This window comes from Anabrus simplex, chromosome 2 (genome assembly GCF_040414725.1).
Source record: "Anabrus simplex isolate iqAnaSimp1 chromosome 2, ASM4041472v1, whole genome shotgun sequence".
Taxonomy (NCBI): Eukaryota; Metazoa; Arthropoda; class Insecta; order Orthoptera; family Tettigoniidae; genus Anabrus; species Anabrus simplex.
In genome coordinates, this window is record NC_090266.1 from 44202716 (window position 1) to 44221679 (window position 18964).

The following is an 18964-nucleotide window of genomic DNA, read 5'->3' on the forward strand; positions in this document are numbered from 1 at the left end:
AGTACGGTTTCAGAAGTCGTACAGAGCTCCCTACGTAGGGTGGAGAGATGGTGTCACGACACGAACTTGTCGGTTAATCCCGACAAGACGGAGATCGTGGTATTTACGAGGAGGAGGAGGCTAGACAGACTGTCAGAGCCTTTCGTATTTGGGAAAAAATTAGTGAAGACAACCTCAGTTAAGTACCTAGGGGTAATCCTTGAGGCAAGACTGAGTTGGAAGAAACATATATATCATAAGGTGGATAAGGCTCACAAGATTATGTGGGCCTGTCGCAGGGCCGTCTGAAAGACTTGGGGCCTAGGATCTAAGGTGGTCCAGTGGCTCTATATTTCTATTGTACAGCCACGATCACCTTTGCATCTTTAGTCTGGTGGCCAGGTTCGGAGAGTAAAACTGTGACCACCAAGTTAAAGAGTGTCCAAAGACTTGCGTGTCAAGGAATTACAGGGGCACTGGATACTACGCCATTATGTGCAATAGAGGCCATCCTAGGTCTTACCCCCTTACATTTATATGTTAAGGAGATAGCGGGAATGAGTGCTTACCGCCTCTGATCACTCGGAGGATGGTCCTTCAAGAGTCCGAATAGAGGTCATGCTTCTATTCTTACAAGGCTTCACCAGACGTGCCTACGAAAATGATGATCAGGGACCTGATGAAGCCTAGTTTTAATCTGGATTATAAGTTCACAGCGGTGATACCCACAAGGGAGGAGCGGGCCACGGATGCTGGGCCCGTCTCAGGTCTGGGGCTGTACATGGTTCACAGATGGCTCGCGGACAGAGACGGGCACAGGTGCCGGGGTCTGGGGGCCTAAGACAAGACTCTCCCTTCCCATGAGTAAACATGCTACTATGCCTGGAAATAGAAGATGCATCACCATTTGCAGTGATAGCCAAGCAGCGTTAAAGCACTGTGCGCAGTCAGAACATCAAAAATGGTATGGGAGTGCCAAAGGTTGTTAGATCAACTGTGTGAACTTAGCTCAGTTACCCTATTATGGGTCCCTGGGCACACAGGAATCGGTGGAAAAGAAGAAGCTGACAAACTAGCGAACCAAGGCTCAAAAGGTCCTTTCAGAGGACCAGAGCCCTTCCTAGGAGTGTCACTCCGAAGTGTGAAACTGGTAATATCCCCGTGAACGAACCAGTCTCACGTAGACATCTGGAAGAGGTTAACCACAGCAAGGCAGGGCACGTGAACTTATCAAGGGCCTAGCAAAGTTATAAAAAGGTCCTGATAAATTTGAATAGGACCAGAACGCGAATGGTAGTTGGACTGTTGACAGGCCACAATACCTTACAGAGACACCGACACATCATGAAAATCAGTCAGGATCCGAAGTGCAGAAGATGCGGCAGGGAGGAAGAGACCTCCGCGCATGCATTGTGTAGTGCGAGGCTCTTGCAAGCACTAGACATCAATATCTTGGCTCACATTTTGTGAGCCTGGAAGACATCAGGAATGCCAACATCCGGACACTGGTATCCTTTATAGGAGCACTAGGGCTGCACTAGGCGAACCCGTTTAAAGGGACACAAAGGGTCATCACAGACCTACGTGTAGGGCTCACCCATTCATTCTCTCTCTCTCTCTCTCTCTCTCTCTCTCTCTCTCTCTCTCTCTCTCTCTCTCTCTCTCTCTCTCTCTCTCTCTCTCTCTCTCTCTCTCTCTCTCTCTCTCTCTCTCTCTCTCTCTCTCTCTCTCTCTCTCTCTCTCTCTCTCTCTCTCTCTCTCTCTCTCTCTCTCTCTCTCTCTCCTCTCTCTCTCTCTCTCTCTCTAACATTTCTGATACACTACTTTTTCTCCTGAAATCCCCTGTTACGAATCTTGCTGCTGTCCTCTGCACATAATCTATTTCTTTTATTAGGTATTCTTGGTGAGGATCCCAAACACTGCTTGCACATTCCAACAATGGACGAACCACACTTAAGTAACTTTTCTCTCTCTAAGTAGCCTCATTATGACATGTAACGATCTGTATGTTTTCCCAACAATGTCATCAACATGACCCTTCCAGTGCAAATTACTTTCAAATCTCACACCTAAGTATTTGCACTTGCCATCTTTGGGGATAACTACCTCATTCAAAGTATATACAAATTCAGTTTTAAAACACCTGTTTGTAAATGTTGTAACAGTTGATTTGCCTTTATTAACCTTCATTTTATTTTCTTCAGCCCATTGTTGGATACTCTCAAGGTCCCTTGTAAATCTGAACAATCCTCAATGTTATTTATGAACCAATTTTTATCATCACATATCCCTCTGATGTACTTTGCAATTAAACTCTCCAGTATTTTACAAACTATTTGGACAGGCTGATTGGTCTGTAGTTCTCCTTTTATCACCCTTTCCGTTATAAATTGGTATTATTATAGAATCCTTCCATTCCTTTGATATTACACTATTATTTATGACAGTCAAAGAGAAGTTTTAAATAAAGCACTATGTACCACCCCATTGCCTTTAATACCTCCCCAGTAACTTGATCACTTCCTGCTGCTTTTCCTTGCTGAAGCAGTTGGATTTCTCTGAGAATATCTTCATTTGTGAATGAGAAGCTTCTTGTTGCCCTATGTGTCTCTCCCTCTCTATCTTCTGTTTCGGTTTCCAACTCCTGACAATCATCTACTGAATCTCTGAATTCCCTACTAAATAGATTTGCTTTCTCAGTATCTGTTAAATAGTGTTCAACCCCTTCTCCCACTATTGTAGGAATTTGGATTCCTTTTCCTTTTTGATTCCTAATATATGAGTACAGCCTTTTCCATTTCCCTTTGTGGTCATTACGCTCTTCAAGAATGCCAATCATATAATTCTCTTTTGCTTCCTTTTTCACTCTATTCAGTTCCCTCATTCGCTGTTTTCTAGTTTCTCTACTCTCCCTACCCTCTTTGATTCTCTTGTTTACTATTCTACATTTTCTTTTTAATTTTCTTATTTCCCTTGTATAATAAATAGGGTTTGAGGTCATTTTACCCTTCATCATCATTAGGGCCCGGATGTTAATGCAGTAATAGGTTAGAATGCAAACTAATTTGTTTAGTAGGCAGTGTCGGCTACCCGCTTTTCCATAGTGTAGCAACATAAATTATAGGGGTTCTGATGGGCACTACCTCTAAAATTTATGCAAACCCCATAGCATAATCGTTGTGAAGGTAGACTCTACTTGTCACTCGCTTCAGTAAGTTTGCAATCTAACCTATTACTGCATAAACATCCGGCCCTAATCATCATCATCATCATCATCATCATCATCATCATCATCATCATGTTTTCCACTCCAGTTGCCCGGGTGTGGTTTACGAGCACTCTCCACTTCTGTCTGTCCATGTACCACTCTTCTCTCAAGACGACATCCCAGCTGACTCCTCCTGTTCCTATGTCCTCTTTCACTAGGTCTAGCCATCTCTTCCTAGGTCTTCCTACCGGTCGTTTTCCGACCACGACTGTGTGTAGCCATTGTTTTGCTGTCCTTCTATCGTCCATTCATTTGACATGGCCAAACCATTTCAAACGGGCCCTTGTCACTTTTTCATTCAGGGATGGGTACACACCAGCCTCCTCCCTTATTCTTTCATTCCTTACCCTGTCCCTTTTTGTCTTCTGTACCATAGTTCGTAGGAACTTTATTTCTGTGGCTTGTAGTTTGCTATCCACTTGTTGGGTTGTTGTGCAGGTTTCTAGGCCATATGTTATTATGGGGGTGAAGTATGACTGGAATAGAATCTGCTTTGATCTTAAGGGAACTTGTTCGTTCCAGAGGAGGTTCTGAACTTGATGGTAAAACAGAGCTGATTTTTCAATGCGGTTGTTAATCTCATGCTGTATTCTGTTATCACTTGAAATGATGCACCCAAGATATTTATATTGGTCTACTGTTCCCAGCTGTGTACCTTCCAGCATTATTTTTCCTTTCTTCTTCAGCCTGTTGACAGACATAGTAACAGTTTTCGATTTATTTATTGTTAATCCGTGTGCTTTCAAATGTTCAGCCTCTCTTGGACTTCCTTCTCTGTATTTCTTCAAATTACTACATCATCTGCAAAAGCAAATGCATTGATGTCCATATTGTTCTTCTGCTTAATTTCTTTCATGACTTCATCCATGACAGTGATACAAAGTAAGGGTGAAAGGGTACTGCCTTGTTGCACTCCTTTAGTGGTTTGGAACCAATCAGAATTACCGTTTCCTATCTGTACGCAACTGCAGCATTCTTCGTAAAGCATTTTAACTTTCTGGATAAGCCCTTTGGGTACATTTTTCTTTCTTAAGCATTTCCATATAGTCTTCCTTGGAACACTATCAAATGCTTTTTCGAGATCCTAAAACACTAGTGTTAAGTCTTTGCCCTTCTTCCAATGCTTTTCTAACAGTATTCTAAGTGCAAATATGAGATCGGTAGTTGATCGGTGTTCTCTGAATCCATATTGTTCTTCCTGTAGTTGTGGTTCTATTATTTTCCTTAGCCTTTTTTCAAGTATTTTCTCAAATATTTTCAAACCATGACACAATAAAGTGATCCCTCTATAACTGCTACATTTCTGCCAGCTTCCTTTTTTGAAGAGAAGTATTATTCCCTTTTTCCAATCATCTGGGACTTTCCTATCCTTCCATATTGCATTAATTACTCTATGAAGCCACTGTATTCCTATTGCACCAGTTGCTTGGATCATATCTGCACTGACTTCATCAAATCCTGTTGATCTTTCTTTGGACATACTATTAAGGGCCATCTCTACTTCCTTCCATGTTGGCGGGCTCTCTTGGTCAGGCTCATCATTGTAGCTTAAACTGACCTGCGTGGTTACATCATTGGAGTCTTTCCCAGTACTGTTGTATAAATTATCAAAATAGGATTTCATGATCTTCCTTATTTCTGTCTCTTCCCTAACTATGTTACCATCTGGTTCCTCTATTGCTGTTATGTATTCATTGTCTCTTCTTATATTTCGTATTGTTCGGTAAAGTAGTTTAGAATTAGGTTTGCTGTCTTGCTCTAGTTTATCTGTGAAATCAGTCCAAGCTTTCAGTTTCTCTTCAGCCACAATTTTCTTTACTCGTAGCTTCTGATCTCTGTATTTCTGCTGCAGTTCGTTTACTCTAGATTCATTCCTTTGACTTCCGTTTTGCATTTCTTTGTCTCTGGCTTTCCTGGTTTCATTTTTCACTTTCACAGCAATCTTCTTAACAAGTACAAATCTCTCCTCTCCTTCCCAAATGATTCCTTTAAATTTAGCCCAAAGTGTATCCACATTACAACCTTCACTTATTCAACAACTGAACTGTCATTTAAGGTTAAGTCCCAAATTCATCAACTTTAGTTTTTCTGTACAATTTATTGTACCGCTCACCGAGCGTTCAACATACCCATGGCCAAGAAAGATCTTTCCACTGAATTGAATACTATTCGCAGTATAGCAAAATTCAATGGCTTCTGTAGCCACTTCATCGAAAGTATAAGCAATAAACACAAATTTCGTCCCAAAACACTTAAGAAAGAACTACCTAAATACAAATCCTTTTCCACTTTCACTTTTAATAACAAAATTCATAAGATCACTAATATTTTCAAGAGAAAAGGCATAAAAATAGCATTCAAAACCAATAACAGTACACATATTCTACATAACACGTCACATATCAACAAGGTCAACAGGTACGCAAAATCAGGTGTTTACAGGCTCAAATGTAACTCATGCACTAATATTTCTTATGTAGGGCAAACCGGAAGGAGTTTTAATATATTCCGAACACATCAATGCAGTCAAATGTAATAAATTTTTGGCTATAGGCCAACATATCGTCGATTACAATCATAAATTCACAAATACTGAACAAGACATGGACATTCTCGAAATTGCTAACAAGGGCCCTCTGCTTAATATAATCGAGAATTTTTTATATACATCTGCACCAGCTAACTATAACCTTAATGAAATATCAGAAAAGCCTAATATTTTACTTGATTTATTCATTACCTATTTCAGGAAAAACAATTTAGCAGATCAAAAATCTTTCTCTAAGTTAATTAAAGGTCCTCCGTCAATACAATCACCATCATTCCCCCCACCCTTCGGCCTCGCTTTAAGGCACTTCCCCACTCCCCGCCCCTGCCTTCGCACGCCACCCGCTCCACCGGGTTGCTCCTCCCTTCACCAGCTTTCCTCCCCTCCTATTCCTTGCCACTGCCATTACTGCAGTTGCAGACTACCGGTCAAGTCGTTCATATTGCGTGCAAGGTGAGTACTCATTCTTTTTCATTTTCTTCACCTTTCGCCATTCCTTTCTTTAAAAAACCTTGCGTTAATTCTAAATTTTTTCATCATCAGGTGCTATTGGTTCCAACTTGGATTGGGAATGTTCCTCGTATCAAAGAAAGAATCCATTATATTATAAGAAGTCACATGGTTTTGCCTACATTTAATTTCTGTATCAGATATATTGGACCTTAAGCTAGACAGACACCCTCTGCGCCAATGTTCAACATTCAATTTTCTACCTGAAGATGCACATGAAATATAGAACTCAATAGAAGCATCTGGACTTTGTATTCAGACCGGCATCTTATACTTTTAATGTGCAAGTATTCACTAAAAGGGGGGGGGGGGGGGGGAGGGGGCAACATTTTAATCATCATTGTAGAAAATTGTGATACTATTCTTACAGTCTAATTGCAACATATGTAAAACCGAAATTTTATTTGTCATTGATCAGTACAACATAATTTTATCTATCAACATTTCATCCACTCCATTTTATATGTATATTACCGGACCACATACACAGTTCACTCTTAATTTTTGTTTCCACAATGTAATTTTGTTCTAGGACATCGGCAAATCAAAGTGTGTCAAAAACATATCAGATGTAAGGCTTTTTAGGCATTTGCTCTATTAACCAGCGTTTCGTCTTAGGTCTGACACTAGACTCATCTGACACATCCCACTCTGATGAGTCTAGTGTCAGACCTAAGACGGAATGCTGGTTAATAGAGCAAACGTCTGAAAAGCCTTACATCTGATATGTTTTTGACATTTTTGACATGCTCTATTGGTGAAAAATATCTAATTCACTCCATGGGAATTTAGAATTTTCCAAATCAAAGTGTATCTTATTTAGGCTGATGATGACCCACACAGGGTCGAAACTAGTCCCTTGATAACATATTGTAATGTATTTATAGACATTGCAATTACTGTACAGTATTGAGTAGGTGGAATAAACTTTTTAAAATTATATGTAATCTTAATTCAATACGGAACCAATAATGTAATTCATAACCTTGAATGGACAATACTCACTCCGGAAAGAATAACAGGTGAAGAGAACAGTTTTTTAAATTAAGACCGAACATAGAAATGAAAAAGACTTTTTCCAAGAACATTTCGAAAATGAACAACTGAGAAAAATACACATCACATGAACAAAAGTGCCATCCAATAAGAAATGAAACATCGCCTAAGGGATATAAACAAAATAAGGACTGCACGACTGCTACTCTGTCCAAATGCTGGAGGTAGACACATTTTAAAAAATAACTTGCATAGATTTGGAATATATTGGCCCATGATAATGCTGGAAGACTGATGAGATAGAAGTTGGGGAAAAGTAGGATATCAACAACTTTACTCCCATCACAAGCTCCCTCGATAATGAAATAATAATCAAGTCATCTGTAAACAGAGCTAAGAGGAGAGGGAAGAGGAAGATGTCTCTCAGCCAACAGCACGAGTATCGTGGAAAGAAGAAGTATAATTGAAAAATTTCTTTCAGTTCATACAATAGCGAATGTACAAGTAAACTCATGATGCAATACAGTTGCACTGCATTCAAACAAATTCCTAAAATGCCTCAGAGACATGCAGACAGACGAGTACCAGATGCATGTTTAAGAAGTTGAAATCTTCATCTGCCTGGCTGCTCATCATTGGAGTAAAGACAATTACACCTCATTCAAAAATTTGCAGCGATCAGTGATGTCAGTTCTGAAGACTACTTTATACCACGTCACCTAATTTGTATATATGGTAATGCTTAAGAGTTATTATTTAATACATTATCAACGGTCCATTGCATTTAATATAAGCAGTTATGTACTGAAATAATTTTTATCTACTGTAATACTGTATAGAAGTCCAGGAAGTTCTACAATATGCCTATATTGAAAAAGTGAGACCTTGCAAGTGGAATATCGCATTTTTGAGCTAATCCATAGAAAATCTCACCTGACTGGGAGAATCAGTTATTCAGCACTAGTCCAGTTCCAGTGCTGCTAGATAAGAGGGATTCTACTGAACATACAAACTGCCTACCTGAGGTGGTGTCATGTGAACATTGAGTTTCCCACCAACAAGCAGCCGCACAGTGGAGGTGAACCTGGTGTTAGTCTTCATTACTTGCGGTGGCTGTTTCTCGATAATGAATGTGCTGGAAAAAAAGAAATTAATATTAGAATAATTTTAATGTAAAAACGATTCAATATGATTTTTGTGACAAAAAGCTCATTTCCAGCAATTTTTCCAAGCAAGCCAGTTACACATCATACACAGTACACACTATCATTCTAACAGAAGATATACTCAATCAGACCGGTGGAATATTAAAGTATTCTCCACAGAAATTTCATGCAAAGGGAACAGGTTTCTCAAATTTCTTAGCCTATAAAGCAAGTGAACTCCTAAAAATGAAACCTTACAGAATGTCCTTAGCCCAAGAGTTACAACCATGTGACTATGCACATTGAGTGAATATTTGCAATAAGATTTTGCCGATCTGCCAGTAGTACAAAACCATAAGGTATTACGTATGAGTTTTTGTATGGATTGAACAGAATTCTTCCCGGCATTCTGATTTTTTGTACTACACTTTGACAGCTAACTAAATGTCGTGATATATCTGATGTAGGACTGGGCAGTTGCTTTGTTTCTCTCTCCTATGACAAGTCGGTACATGTTTTCGCATAATTATCAGTTCTTCATTACACAGTTTTTGAGAAATTTTTGGTAGATTTGCTTTGCATCAGTTAATTTCTCTACAATGTTTTCTAATTTGGTGGCAGTGTTGCAGGAACAACTTATAAATCTCATTTTTTGTCCTGTATTGGCATCAACTCAACTAAGGTTAGGTTAATTGGAGAATCCCACCTTACAATACTTATTTGTTTTTAATTGCTAGTCTATGTATTTATAAAACATAATCCAGCTTAAAATCCAATTACTATATCAAAAAGTATATGTTTCATTCCTAATGTGGAACATCTACATCTAAAAAAGATACAAAAATTGGCACAAACGAAATAAAGAACACTTATATAATATTAACCTATATGAATAAAATAAGTTTTTTGCCTGTACATTGCTCAGAATTGAAAAAGGGTATTTCTGTATCGGTCATGTCCACAGCAACAAGGAAATGCACTTTTTAATTTTCCGTAATTTCTGTCTGTATGCCTGTCTGTATGTATGTATGTACGTACGTACACTCGTCATGAGAAAGCGGTATACAAAGTCGGGGAATAAGTCTCTACAATCTGGGCCATCAATAATGGTATTCACGCTGAGTGAAATGGTAGTTTAGGGGAAGGCCTAAAACTTAATTCTCAAATATTTATGTTATTAGTGATCGTATCATAATGAAAATCGGTAGGGAGAGTTGAGGAATAAGTCGCTATAATCTGAGGCATAAATAATATTATTCACGGTGAGTGAAATGGTAGTTTAGGGGAAGGTGTACAATTTAATTCTCAAATATTTATGTTATTAGTGGTATCGATAAATACTACATAACTAAAGTTGTATAATATTAAATTTCTGATCATTTATGTCTTCTGGCTATGATCACAGAGATATTCATGAATTTGAATTGTTGTTACAAAGTCCATACCAGCGCCGAGTCACGAGAAAATAGCTAATCAGAATTTAATAAAATTCAGTATGTAAAGTCTGAGAATAAGGAACTACATTCTAAGCTATTAATACCTTTTTAAGGCGCCCTAATATCGCAGAGTCGAAAGAAAACTAAATGTGAAGGGCTACAATATGGAAAGCTCATAAAATTGATCAACAATAACATTACATTGACCATTGCATGTTGTGATTTGTTCTGTGTCTTCTGTTGCCACTCACCTCCGATCGATAAGATTACTGCTGCGTACTAAGTATTTTTTAAAATTTGCTTTGCGTCACACTGAAGCAGATAGGTCTTATGGTGACAATGGGATAGGAAAGGGCTAGGAGTGTGAAGGAAGCGACCTTGGCCTAAATTAAGGTACAGCCCCAGCATTTTCCTGGTGTGAAAATGGGAAACCACGGAATAACATCTTCAGGGCCGCCGACAATAGGGTTCGAATCCACTCTCTGCGGGATGTAAGCTCACAGCTGCGTGCCTCTAACCACACGGCCAACTCGCCCGGTCATACCGTGTGTAACAGCCTGCCTGAATATTGGCGGGAAGTAGCCGGGGAGTTAGATGACTTCCTTCTTTAGTATGACATTCCTCTGCTTCATAAATTTTCTGATAATACTGGTACGCAAGACACTGGTTCATCATAAAATTCGAGCTATTCAATCCCTACTCAGAGGCACTGATTGGAATGAGCAGTGTGCATATTTAACGGAATAATGGCGGAGGAGTGTTCGCGGCTGTCTGCGGCATGGTCATTCCAACTCTGGAACTTTGGACTGTTAGATCGGCACCGTAGTACTATTTGTTGAAACTGAGAAAATGTGCAGTTTTTCATTTAATGGAGCATTTGTATGATAATATTGCTTTCAATCGCTACATTCCTACTGACATTTTTGTAATGACATATCAATCAATCAATCAATCAATCAATCAATCAATCAATCAATCAATACTGATCTGCATTTAGGGCAGTCGGCCAGGTGGCAGATTCCCTATCTGTTGCTTTCCTACCCTATTCCGAAATGATTTCAAAGAAATTGGAAATTTATTGAACATCTCCCTTGGTAAGTTATTCCAATCCCTAACTCCCCTTCCTATAAATGAATATTTGCCCCAGTTTGTCCTCTTGAATTCCAACTTTATCTTCATATCGTGATCTTTCCTACTTTTATAAACGCCATTCAAACTTATTCGTCTACTAATGTCATTCCACGCCATCTCTCCGCTGACAGCTCGGAACATACCACTTAGTCGAGCAGCTCTTCTTCTTTCTCTCAATTCTTCCCAACCCAAACATTGCAACATTTTTGTAACGCTACTCTTTTGTCGGAAATCACCCAGAACAAATCGAGCTGCTTTTCTTTGGATTTTTTCCAGTTCTTGAATCAGGTAATCCTGGTGAGGGTCCCATACACTGGAACCATACTCTAGTTGGGGTCTTACCAGAGACTTATATGCACTCTCCTTTACATCCTTACTACAACCCCTAAACACCCTCATAACCATGTGTAGAGATCGGTACCCTTTATTTACAATCCCATTTATGTGATTACCCCAGTGAAGATCTTTCCTTATATTAACACCTAGATACTTACAATGATCCCCAAAAGGAACTTTCACCCCATCAACGCAGTAATTAAAACTGAGAGGACTTTTCCTATTTGTGAAACTCACAACCTGACTTTTAGCCCCGTTTATCAACATACCATTGCCTGCTGTCCATCTCACAACATTTTCGAGGTCACGTTGCAGTTGCTCACAATCTTGTAACTTATTTATCACTCTATAGAGAATAACATCATCCGCAAAAAGCCTTACCTCCGATTCCACTCCTTTACTCATATCATTTATATATATAAGAAAATATAAAGGTCCGATAACACTGCCCTGAGGAACTCCCCTCTCAACTATTACAGGGTCAGACAAAGCTTCACCTACTCTAACTCTCTGAGATCTATTTTCTAGAAATATAGCAACCCATTCAGTCACTCTTTTGTCTAGTCCAATTGCACTCATTTTTGCCAGTAGTCTCCCATGATCTACCCTATCAAATGCTTTAGACATGTCAATCGCGATACAGTCCATTTGACCTCCAGAATCCAAGATATCTGCTATATCTTGCTGGAATCCTACAAGTTGAGCTTCAGTGGAATAACCTTTCCTAAAACCGAATTGCCTTCTATCGAACCAGTTATTAATTTCACAAACATGTCTAATATAATCAGAAAGAATGCCTTCCCAAAGCTTACATACAATGCATGTCAAACTTACTGGCCTGTAATTTTCAGCTTTATGTCTATCACCCTTTCCTTTATACACAGGGGCTACTATAGCAACTCTCCATTCATCTGGTATAGCTCCTTCGACCAAACAATAATCAAATAAGTACTTCAGATATGGTACTACATTCCAACCCATTGTCTTTAGTATATCCCCAGAAATCTGATCAATTCCAGCCGCTTTTCTAGTTTTCAACTTTTGTATCTTATTGTAAATGTCATTGTTATCATATGTAAATTTTATTACTTCTTTGGCCTTAGTCTCTTCCTCTATCTCGACATTATCCTTGTAACCAACAATCTTTACATACTGCTGACTGAATAATTCTGCCTTTTGAAGATCCTCACATACACACTCCCCTTGTTCATTAATTATTCCTGGAATGTCCTTCTTGGAACCTGTTTCTGCCTTAAAATACCTATACATACCCTTCCATTTTTCACTAAAATTTGTATGACTGCCAATTATGCTTGCCATCATGTTATCCTTAGCTGCCTTCTTTGCTAGATTCAATTTTCTAGTAAGTTCCTTCAATTTCTCCTTACTTCCACAGCCATTTCTAACTCTATTTCTTTCCAGTCTGCACCTCCTTCTTAGTCTCTTTATTTTTCTATTATAATAAGGTGGGTCTTTACCATTCCTTAACACCCTTAAAGGTACAAACCTGTTTTTGCATTCCTCAACAATTTCTTTAAACCCATCCCAGAGCCTGTTTACATTTTTATTTACTGTTTTCCACCGATCATAGTTACTTTTTAGAAACTGCCTCATACCTGCTTTATCAGCCATATGGTACTGCCTAACAGTCCTACTTTTAAGACCTTCCTTTCTATCGCATTTATTTTTAACTACCACAAAAACAGCTTCATGATCACTAATACCATCTATTACTTCAGTTTCCCTATAGAGCTCATCTGGTTTTATCAGCACGACATCCAGGATATTTTTCCCTCTGGTTGGTTCCATCACTTTCTGAATCAGCTCTCCTTCCCATATTAACTTATTTGCCATTTGTTGGTCATGCTTCCTGTCGTTCGCATTTCCTTCCCAATTGACATCTGGCAAATTCAGATCTCCCGCTACAATCACATTTCTTTCCATGTCGTTTCCCACATAGCTGACTATCCTATCAAATAATTCCGAATCCGCATCAGTGCTACCCTTTCCCGATCTGTACACTCCAAATATATCAAGTTGCCTATTATCTTTAGAAATGAGCCTTACACCTAGAATTTCATGTGTCTCATCTTTTCGTAACTTACAAATTCTTCTTTCACCAGAATGCTGACTTCAGTTAGGAAAACCACAAAGTCAGTCTTTCTGAGAATCCCATAGCGCAGCACGGGTACATCAGCTAGTAAAATAATAAAACATTCCTTCATGTTGGGTTAAAATCTCAACAAGTCGATGTTCGAGTATGAGGTAAAATCTGATGTAAGGGATCTTCTTGTCCGGCCCCGCGGTGTAGGGGGCAATGCGTCCACCTATCACCCAGCGGCCCCAGGTTTGATTCCCGGCCGGGTCAGGGTTTTTGATTGTAAATGATTAATATGCCTGGCCTGGGGACTGGGGGTTTGTGTCGTCCTTAAAGTTCCTTTCCTCATATTCAACACTCTACACTTCTGCAATTCCAATTACACGCAAGTGCAGGCAGTGGCAAAAGATCCACAGGGGTCGACGCCATGAACAAATATCATTTCTAAAAAAAAAAAAGAGGGATCTTCTTTCTTCAAAAGCTGGAAAAGTGTGTACTTATACTATCTTGAGGATAGACTTAAAATGTAAAATTTAAAAATACGAAGTTAGGGAAAAAACTCCTAAAGAACAACCGAAGTTGATTTTTTGTTCTAAAATTTTAAGATGTTGAAGGACGTCTGTAACGAAAGAAATTAAAATCTGTTTTTAAAAAGGAAATAAAGAAAAACCCTTGTAAATATACAGTGGTGAAGTGTCTGAAGAACAATGAAAATGCTTACCTCCCAGTGGTCCCGCTATGTTTATCTGTGTATGTGTGTGGCTGTGAGAGGAGCATGAGGTGAAATAGGGGAAATTGAGGGGAAAGTAGGGGAAATGTGATGGGGAGTGAAGCCGACGGGAGGGAAACCTAAACTTCGTTATTCTTTAGGAGTTTCCCCCAAACATCGTTTTTTAAAATTTTACATTTTATACTTCTCCAGCTTTTGAAGAAAGAAGATCCCTTACGTCAGATTTTATCTCAAACTCAAACATTGACTTGTTGAGGTTTTATCCCAACATGAAGGAAAATTTTATCTTATCATCATCATCACCATCATCATCATCATCATCATCATCATCATGTTTTTTATTTTGTTTATGCCAATTTTTGTATTTTTTTTAGCTGAAGATGTTCCACATTAGGAATGAAACTTCTACTTATTAATATTGCAATTGGATTTTAAGCTGGATTACAATACATAGTTGTGTTGCAGGAAGCTGCTACCTCTTTAGTGGGTTTCTTTTGGCAGCCTGTTGGAAGCGAGACCATTTGGAATACTCTGTACTATAGGTCCTGGATGAGTAATGATTAGCATTTAGTAACAGTATTTCTGCAATCAATTTTAAGATCATCATAATTAGAGAGTAGTCAGCGAGTGTTGTATGTCACGTCCCAATCATAGATGAGAGGAAGAAGTGCTAGACTTCATACACTTACGTCTAAATATAACTGCAAGTTGGTGTGTCTATGTCGGTTTATCTCTATTGTTTAGTACTGTTAAATTAGGCGAGTTGCAAAAGTCGTAGGAAAGTCTGCCTTGTGCATCCTCAACGGGACTGTTCAAAGCCCCATGTTTAGCGTTGAAGTCGCCGGTGATTAGGAGGGAATTCCCATTTAACTCTCAAAGGACAAGTTCCATCTTGAGTGTCACCTAAACAATTGTCATGCGGAACTCTCAAAGCCATTATACCCTCTGTTTAAAAAATCCTACTGCTACATCTTCAACAGTTAGCTTCCTAATTTTGTGTCAAGGACCAATAATTCATTAATTAATAAAAACTATAACCCTAATATACTAATGTAAAATAGGGTTCAAACTATTAGGATATTCAATAAGTAAATACGAGTTTCAGAGTAATTTTCTGTTTGTAACATGTAAAGAGAGTTAGTTAATACATTCACAAATTGAAGAAAATAGAACTATAGTTAAGAAGTTATCCAAACTGATCTTACCGCTGTGCTTATCAAGTAAACCATCAAGTAAATCAAGGCAGATAGACCTACATCATGCTCCTTCATGTTTCAATTATTGAAGAACAGCCAAAGCCAATCTGCGACTACGCCTTCAGCATGGCGGACCAATAGGCGAGTGGCGCACCATAGCCCGCACTACATAATGAAATGGAATTGCAACAACACTCCATTCCACTGTGAGATCCACAGCTATTGAAGTCATCATAATCTATAAGTTGATATTCTCATTGCTATCGAAGTCAGTCGGAACCCTTGATAATAATACCAATATAAACAGTCCATTATTGGACTTTTACTCCATCCTTTTTGAATGTCTCATTGGTTTGGACTGTTTTCCAACAGTACTGTTAGAATTTTCTAAGGATATTCTTTCACAGCAGAAATTAAACAACAATCTATCATAAGTGAAGAAAAGCAAGCTATTATGGTATGTGCCTAGAAGACAGCTAGTTCGTCAAAGCAGCAGATTACTGCAAAATAAGGGATTTCTAAAATTGCCACTCACTCTGCTTTGAAGCAAAAGCAAGACAGGCACTCGCAAAGATAATTAAGTCTGGACATCCTACGAGAATATCTGCTGTTCAAGACGTTATTTCAAGCAAGCATAGCAGAAGGCTTACAACTGTTGACCTCTACACTGAAATTAACAGAACCAGAGATCAACCAGTGCCAACTGAGAAATAATGATATTGGGTTGTGTGGATGTGTACCTGCCATTAGACCTCTTTTAATGCACAGACATAAATCTCAGATTTCAGTAGCCCAAACAACACAAGGATTGGACCACTGACCGGTGGAAACCTGCGCTATGGCTTGATTAGCCAAAATTTAAAGTTTGGGTCAAATCTTAGCGTTTCCGCAGTCATCCAGGAGAAAAAAATGTTGGAAGGTTGCCCAACACCTTTTTTTTTTTTTTTTTTTTTTTACGGCGCACCAAAAGATAGGTCTTGTGGTGATGATGTGGTAGGAAAGGGCTAGGATTGCGAAGGAAGAACCTGGCCACAAGGTTCAGCCCAGGCACTTGCCTGGAGTTAAAATGGGGAAATTAGAGAAAACCATCTTCAGGTCTGCCAATAGTGGGTTCAAACCCATCATCTCAGCTATGTGCCTTAACACCAAATGTGAAGCATGGGAGTGGTAGTATTATAGGAGACTTTGTGAGAGTGGAAGGTATCTTGAAGTAGCAGAACCAATTGCATTTTACCGAGTAATGCAGTATCATCAAGAACTAGACTAACTGGAAGAGAGAGTGTTCTGCAGCAGGACTCACAACCCAAAACACACGTTAAAGCTGTGCAAGAAGTATGTAAGAAACAAAGAGCCATCAGGAATTCTACATGTAATGACCTGGCCCCACTCTTGTCATCTGATCTATTACCCATCGAGCTATTGTAGGAAGAATTAAAACGCAAAACAATCTTTTGTCAACAGTTTTGAAGATCTCCAGCGGTGCATTTTGCAAACATCGGGAACTATAACCACAGAGATGTTGGAAAAATTAACCAGAAGAATGCCACGTACTGGTTGAGCAGTAATAAAAGCAAGAGGGGGGGACAGTTTGAACAGTGTACACAACTAGGTTTACACTAGCAAGTTATTGCAGCAGTTTACTTGCACTGCACCAGTTGCAAGTCTACATTCCTCAGCAAGGCGACTTGCTGCGGGTAGCAATTTTTTGGGCAAAACGCTTGCAGCTAGTAACGTGCTAGCAGTATGAAGGACATGTCGTGAGAGTTCACAAATTACTTGTATGGATAGAATCCAATCCTATTTTGGGCAAGTGGAAGGTGTAATTTGGTAAGTAGGTTATCACATTTCACACATTTATTTCTCTGCATATTGTAATTTAATGCAGAAAAGTTAATTAAATTCATGCAAGCACCACAGCACTGAATAGTCCAGGAAGGATAGTGGTGAATTAATACAAGAAATTGAGAGCTTCCCAGAAATTTGGACATTCACAGCAGTGAATTCAAAGATAGAATTAAGACACCCAATGCTTTCACAGTACTAATGCGGAGGACTTGGCACTCCCCCGAAGGAAATACCGAGAGAATGCCACAACCTGAAAAAAAGTTTTTGCAGGAAGTGAAGAAACCTGTAAAAATAAAGAGTGGCTCCTCAGGGATACCAGCCAAATCTCTGTGGCTGTATTTTTCAGGTATGAAATTCATTGGCAATATTATTATTATTATTATTATTATTATTATTATTTTGTGCATCTGAGAGCAGAGGTTGTGGATTCTTGTTTCTATTATCAAATATGTATTAACGTAGCTGGTTGCTGAGATTTCAATGAAGTCTGCATTGCGTTTTGGGTTGTAATTTAATGAAATTTTACACCCGTTTTATTTAAGAGAGGAAGCGAGTTTTGATAAGTTAGGTCCTCAACTACACTAACGTTTAAACTTTCTCCTTGTTAAGAATGAAGCCACATTTTTCAGAGCCGACTTAGTTAAATGTAACGAAAACTTTTCAGTCTGCCAAACACACAGCAATTACAATATAAATATTAACACTATGAACATACCTGTAAGATACACACTATAATACAAAGAACGATACGTTTCGTTCTAAAAGAACATCCTCAGATTCTATCAAATCACTTAAAACATGTTTATATATGTACAATATTGTTTACGTTCGTAAACTTGTCGATGATAGAGAGTTTATATATAACATGAACCAGTAATGATGAAAAATAAATTTACAAGTATTAATATCACGAAAAGCCTCCGTGGTTCAGACGTCAGCCTCTCGCTGCTGGATACCGTGGTTCAAATCCCGGTCACTCCATGTGAGATTTGTGCTGGACAAAGCGGAGGCATGACAGGTTTTTCTCCAGGTACTCCAGTTTTCCCTGTCATCTTTCATTCCAGCAACACTCTCCATTCTCATTTCATAGTATCTATCAGTCATTCATAAATCACTTTGGGAGTGGCGACCTCATCGTACTAATAGCCTATATATGATTCATTTATTACATCCCTGACCTGGTCAGTGACTGGAAAACAGGTTGTAGGTTTTCTTTTTCAATATCATGAAAAACTTGCGTACTTATCTAGACCACCAATGTTATGTCCATTGTCACCAAACACTATTTCAGGACTGTGGTTATGGAAAGTTTTGGGAAAAGCACACTGCTCGCAGAGAGGGGAGGAGAAGCATGGGAGGGGCCTTCTGGAGCATTGTGGATCTCTCTTACTGGATGATAAAATCGAGCATGCTGTGGCGTGGAGAGGGGAGGGGGAAGTAGAGCGGAGCACTGTAGAACCTTCTATGAACACTCAAGAGGAGAGAGAAGGTTATTGACCTACTTCATGTTAAAATGCACTTTTATGTAAAATGGATGAATCCAAATTAATGATTTTAGGTAAATAAAACAGATTTTTCTTAATGTAAAGGAAGCAATAGAAATTTACACCGCAAAAAATGCTAATATAACTAACCTAAATGACTATGCACATTTAAAAAATTCTCCCTATTTGCTTTATTCACATAACATCTGGACAACACTTACTCATTAAATTAGCTTTTATCATAATAATAACAACAACAACA

General features: G+C 38.8%; 1 protein-coding gene across 3 annotated transcripts in view; it reads right to left on the reverse strand.

Annotated features, from left to right (window-relative positions):
* The window catches only part of Stat92E (Signal transducer and transcription activator Stat92E), a 522273-nt gene that overhangs the window by 241825 nt on the left and 261484 nt on the right, over positions 1-18964 (reverse strand). For all 3 annotated transcript variants that reach the window (XM_067140262.2, XM_067140261.2, XM_067140263.2), the window contains exon 9: positions 8322-8436. In XM_067140262.2, coding sequence (XP_066996363.1) covers positions 8322-8436 — 115 coding nt within the window. The remainder of the gene's footprint in view (positions 1-8321; positions 8437-18964) is intronic.